We start from the raw sequence: 6000 nt of genomic DNA, 5'->3' as shown, positions 1-6000 counted from the left end.
TTAAAACTCAGCCTTGTCAGTATTTACACCCGTCCTACAACTCCCACTCCCCCTAACCCCCCAAAGGGAGCAAAAGACAAGTGGAAAACTCTAAATAGGCAGATGTCCCCACATTGAACTGAACAGCACAAAGGCTGTGAGGCATCGACTGAAGTGATAATGGTGGTGTCTCATTTCCTGGCTGTCCAGACCCACAGAGCAGCTCTCTCTTTCTGGACTTCACACTGTTTTGAGGGTTGTTTTTTTTTTTTTTAGGCTTTGGCTCATGCCAGACAGCTAACAGGCATGTACTGACTGATGCATTTTTGGTACAGCAGCAGAATACATCTTGGGATGGTGAAGAACTCACACCTGGGACATGTTGCAAACGTTTTAGAAATCCATTTTCTCCCCTCCCCAGTTCCCACTGGATAGGACTTGCTGCCCACACCCAGCTCAGGAAGCCAATGCCCAGGCTCCCAGACAAAGAGCATAAAAGTGACATGAGAGGTGGCTCAGGGCAGTCCCTGTGGCTTTTAGCTTTGCACTGAGCAAAGCATGTGGCCACAGCTCTGGAAAAAATATGACAAGAGTCTTGGGCAGCCCATGGTGTCCTTGTGGGTCTCAGCCATCCCTGAAGATCTGGCACTGACCCAGAGCCATTCTGTTCCTTGATTGACACCTTCCCGGCTTCTGGCCTCATTTCTACCCTCTGGTCGAGCTCTCCGTGTGAACTCGCACCGTTCTGCTGCCCAGTGAAGAAGTGGATGAAGAAAGTAACCGCATCTCCGGAGGTTGAATGTTTCATCAGCTACAGGCTGCCACCCCCATGCTCAGGGGGGCTCTGCAACCCATGTGGGAGGTGAAAGGCGAAGGCAGAAACGCATATGCATGGGTAACACGGCCCTGTCCGTGGTGCGACTCCGTTCCTTCCATTCAGTCTCTGCCAGCCGGGTCTCTCCATCATCCCCACCTGGTGCTCCGCTAGCCACAACTGCAGTGGTTCCCAGCCTCGGTCTCTCCACCAGCAGGGTCTGAGTTAGGAGCTCACTAAGGTGTAAATCATGCTGAATGAAAACAAGAATAGGAAAACAGACGTCAGCAGGAGCCTCTGGCTCTCAACAACCCCCTCCCAAGGCTGGAGCTATGGATTCACCTCAATCCTGTCTCTGTAGTCTCCAAGTCAATACTGAGGCCTTGCTACAGCACACAACGCAGAAATCAATGTCTGTTAGGATGGCATCCCACGGCCCCCATGAAAGGTAGGTTGCCTCTGGAGGCTCGTGAGCATGCTCATTGGTATGATCGCCGTGTGTCATTGCTTTTCCTGCAATTATAGACCAGGTGCCTATGGGGTTCCTCACACCACCAGCTGCTTACATGATGGCTAGCTACATCCAGGAACCCCCAGGGTGGTGCTTCGTGATGTGTCAATTCCAAGGGTCAGGGTGAAGATCATTGTCACTGATTCCAGTGGGGGGGGGTATGAACATGGTCCTCAGGGCAAATGACATAAGTGACCTTAACTGGGCACAGGTCCCCAAACCTCCGGCTTGAGGGGATTAGTAGTGACCAAGTAGGAGGAGGGGACTTGCATTCCTGTGGCCTGACAAGGACTTCAGGCTAATTCTGCAAGGCTGACAAGTTGACCAGAACTACAATCTACTACTTAGTCTATTCAGAAGAAGAAACAAGTCTTTTGACATTAGAGACCCCACCCCTGACTCTAAGAAGATGTCTAGGGAGCAAGCCCAAATAAAAGAACCTAAACTATTTTCCTCCTAGCCCTGCACAGCTGGGAAGTCGGTGAGCCCCTCTAAGATCTGGAGCTCCCTTTCTAGAGCCAGACATGGCAGCCATGCCCAGTGGATTCTCACTGTACAGCTCATGGCAGATCAACCAACCACATTCTAACTGCAAAGCCAGTCCTCTGTCCATTGTGAACTGAGCCTAATTGTGGATAGTTGTGGTGGTTTGAACACGCTTGGCCCAGGGAGTGACTCTATTAGGAGCTGTGGCCTTATTGGGTTAAGTGTGGCCCTGTTGGAGGAAGTGTGTGTCACTGTGGGGGTGGGAAAAGAGAGCTTCCTCCTAGCTACCTAAGATGCCAGTCTTCTTCTGCTTGCCTTCAGAACAAGATGTAGAACTCTCAGCTCCTCCAGCACTATGCCTGCCTGGGCATTGCCATGCTTCCCACTGTGACGATAATGGACTGAACCCCTGAACCTGTAAGCCAGCCCCCATTAAATGCTGTCCTTATAAGAGTTACCTTGGTCATGGTGTCTCTTCACATTAATGGAAACTCTAACTAAGACAGTAACTCTGTCTAACTCGCTGTAATTCTTTTATGTTGGGAGCGATGCCCTTGAAGCCCTCCATTGTTGATGTTATTATTATGGTTAGAATTAAGTATGACTGGGTTCATGGAAAATCCCCAGCCAGCTGCAGAAGACTAATACAATATGGTGGTCAAAATAATAATCATATGATAAAGACACCCAATGTGATGACCTGTAACCTTTCTGAAAAACCAACATCCTGCTGACTAATAGATATGACAAACCTGTGACCTTTCTGACATCCTGTCAACATCAGCCAACTCCCTGACCACACGAATATTGTGTCCTTGGCCTGCGTAAATGTTTCTTATTTTCCCCCTCCCTCTGTTACCCATGTTATGGTATAAATTCAGCCTTGGGGAAAAATAGGATTGTCGCCTTGATCAGACTCTTGTCTTGGCGTCCTTCTTCACATCCCTTGTCCCCCATTCTCTTCCAGGTACCCTCAGGCCCTTCGTTTACACTTTTATTCCATACTAATTGAACACCTTCTATGCACCAAGCACTCACCTCAGCGCAGGGAAATAATGGTGTGTAGGCTGAGCCCTGGTCATGGGGGAATAGGCAGCCAAGCTATGACAAGAAACACCATGGATGCCTACTATGTCCTGTGCAGGGCACTACAGAGGCAGAGTTTAAGGAAACAGATGAGTTCTCTGCAGTCTAGAGATGAATAGTGTGGGCTGGGGCACACTTGTGACCCTCAGCCAGGCCTGGTGGCACAGGCCTGTGATCCCAGCTACCCCATAGATGAGGCAGAAGGTTTGGGTTTAAGGATGGGCCAGGCAATTCAGCAAGACCAGGTCTCAAAATCAGAAGTGAAAGGAGGTGAGGGCATGGGACATGGTGGTAGATTGATTGTCTGGGAAGGATGGGGCCCTAGATTTGCTCTCCAAGACAAGGAAAGAGAGCAGGAGAGGAGGGGGAGGGGAGAGGAAGGGGGAAGAAAAGGGAGGGGAGGGGAGGGAGGGAAGAGGAAGGAAGGGAGAATAGGAAGACTGTAGAGAAAGGGAAGGAGAAAGGGGGAACAAAAGAAAGGAGGATAGAAAGTGGAAGGAGAGAGGGGAAAAGAAAAAAGGAAAGGTCCTTCTACTGAGGGGACACACTGTCCACACTGGACTCACTCACCAGGGTTGTCATACACACCTGTCACACATTACCCATAAACGTCACCTGCACCACAGCACATTCTAAGACGGAGACAGTGCAGTAGAACTTGAGAGACTCCTGTGCTATCCACAGCTCAGAGGCTGCTCTGCAGACGGGGACCTTCCCTCCCTTAACAGAGCCCAGGCTGATGGTCTGCACTCTCTGCCAGTTCTGGGTCTGGGTTTGGGAATTCCCGAAGTGGAAGAAACAGGGAGACGTGAGAGGCACACTGATGCTGGGCTCTGTGAGCATGCAGGCACCCTGAGCTGGTGTGTGGGCTGCAGGAAGCCCAGGAATGCTGTGTACAACCATGGTGTGAAGACAACGCCACGGTTATACTATGAATGCCATGGCGAACTGCGGCTGAAACTAGAAGACAGAAAGTTCAGTGGACTATGGGGAACTCGGTTATAGAATGACTGCTCCTGGTTAAAGGCCCAGAGCCTCCAACATCGTCCACACAATCCCTCTCACTCTACAGCCAGGTAGAGAGCGGTGCTTGGCTCGACAGCTCAAACCCAGAAGGATTGGTCCTGCTTCAGTTTCACAAACTAAGGTGGATCCCAGAGTAATGGACCAGAAGACAGGGAAGGCCTAGCCATGCTCTGCTGTCTTGGGAAAGGCCACTCTGCCTATGACTTCAGGTGGCCAGTAGTAGCCTCATGGAGAAAGGGAGGCTGAGTTTGCTCCAGAGAGGAAACTCTGAGGGGATGTGGAGGTCAACCTTGTGAAGGAAAAAGTGGGATGGAGAGCCAGGCACACAGGCTCCTTCGACTCTTTGAAGAGTCATGACCTCCCATACATGGTCACACTCCTGCTCCTACTGTGTTACCTCATCAGGCAGGGCTTTCATTGGGGCACGGTGAGAGTGTGGTGAGGTATGATTGGCTGAGGATTTAGGGGCTTGAGATTGGCTCTAACACTGCATAAAATGCTATGCATTGGGCAATAAACTCAGCTCTCCACCCTGATGCTGGTCTCTGGAGCCCTGCTTGGATGCTACCCTGCATGCAACACTGTCATCATGAAAACATTGATGATGGCCTCTAAACCAGCCCAATAGCCATGCTCCGGTGGCTGGAATGGACCAGTGTCCCTTAAAAGTGACAGCCAACAGGAGTCTCTGGAGTCTGATTGCCTGGATTCTTCACAGGACTCCATTGCTCTGTCCTCTGTCCTGTTCCCACAAAACTTGAAAACTCTCCGAGGAGTGGCTTCTGCCTTCAAACAACCTTTTCTCACCCTCTGGGAGAGCAGCCATCTTAAGGCTGCTAAAGCCTGAAGCCAAAAGGACTTGGGTGAACTGCTGGTCACCTCGGCTTTCTTCAAGGAGGACCCTACAGCCTCTCAGGCTTCCACAGCTTACAGCAGGAAGCATCCAGACCACTCATGAAGGGGAAGACTCTGACATTGGAATAACCCCTGACTTCAGGAAGAAAGCACTAGAATAATTCTCTGACCCCCTCCAATTCCTCACAGTTGAGGTGAACCGTGAAGCTACACCTCCCTGGCTTCTACATCTGCTGATTCTGGGGATCGAGGAGGGACTCGGGATCAAGCCAACCTTCCAGAGTGCCAGTTTCACCTCAGACACATATACCAGCGTTGTCTGGAGCTCATGGAAGGTGTAGGAGTATGGACAATAGCTCTATTCCTACTGATGGCCTGGACGCCATGAGCTGTCCTGTAATCAGCCGCCTGTCTCCCTTCCCTGGCCCTTGCTTTGATAAAGACTTGTCTAGGGGTTCTTGATGCAGTTTGAAGTTCAGTCTTTGAATTATACTTGGTGTGACCATTAACTGTGACCTTGGGAAGTGTTTTGACCTTCACAGACTCAGGTTCCTCATTTTAAATAAGCGCACAAGGGCAGAATTTATCTCACAAATTCAGCAGTGCACATGGAGTTTATTTTTGAGTGTCCAGCAGTGTAGCCACTTCCCAGCCTTATGCACTCAATTTGAACCCAGGGATGGCTGAAAAGTTAGCACCCCCAACTTCCCCTTGCCTCCGAAGAGACAGCACTGGGACACGAGGACATGAGTGACCCTGCAAAGCTAAGGACAGGATAGCAAGGTGATCAGGAAAAAGCCCCAGAGATGAGCACAAAAGGGATCGAGAGACATTTCCAGAACAAGCAGCGCCAGAGTTCAGACCACAGGATGACAGCTCATAGCGCTCTGCTGAGCAAGGGTGTTCAAGGGACAAGGTGAAGGAAGGGACCCGGAAGCGAAGCTGCAACGTCGGCAGGATTTGCTCAATTAGGACGGTGTTATGAAACATGGAGGAACTGCAGTATAAGCCTTAATGACCCAATGTGCCTCTCTGTGGGGTATGACTGCCACTGTGGCGGGGATAAAAGCCACTAATATGGTTCCCAAGAATCTTCCCAAACAGGCTGAGGGCAAGCTCAGTTCACTGGGTCCCTGATGAGAGGAGCTGCTGAGGTCTGTAGGGCTGGAAGCCATGCTAGTTAGAAGCCTGACAATCCCTCAGCCGCCTCCTCAGAGATGTGATTAGATGTCTCCCGAGTTGC

At 50.5% G+C, this 6000-nt stretch overlaps 1 protein-coding gene across 2 annotated transcripts in view; it reads right to left on the bottom strand.

Annotated features, from left to right (window-relative positions):
• Window positions 1-239: 239 nt before the first annotated feature.
• The window catches only part of Cnih3 (cornichon family AMPA receptor auxiliary protein 3), a 107320-nt gene continuing 101559 nt past the window's right edge, over window positions 240-6000 (bottom strand). For both annotated transcript variants that reach the window (XM_032915263.1, XM_032915262.1), the window contains one exon: window positions 240-1046. In XM_032915263.1, coding sequence (XP_032771154.1) covers window positions 1019-1046 — 28 coding nt within the window. In that variant the 3' untranslated portion in view covers window positions 240-1018. The remainder of the gene's footprint in view (window positions 1047-6000) is intronic.

This window comes from Rattus rattus, chromosome 10 (assembly GCF_011064425.1).
Source record: "Rattus rattus isolate New Zealand chromosome 10, Rrattus_CSIRO_v1, whole genome shotgun sequence".
Taxonomy (NCBI): domain Eukaryota; kingdom Metazoa; phylum Chordata; class Mammalia; order Rodentia; family Muridae; genus Rattus; species Rattus rattus.
This window is presented reverse-complemented; position numbering and strand designations above follow the sequence as displayed.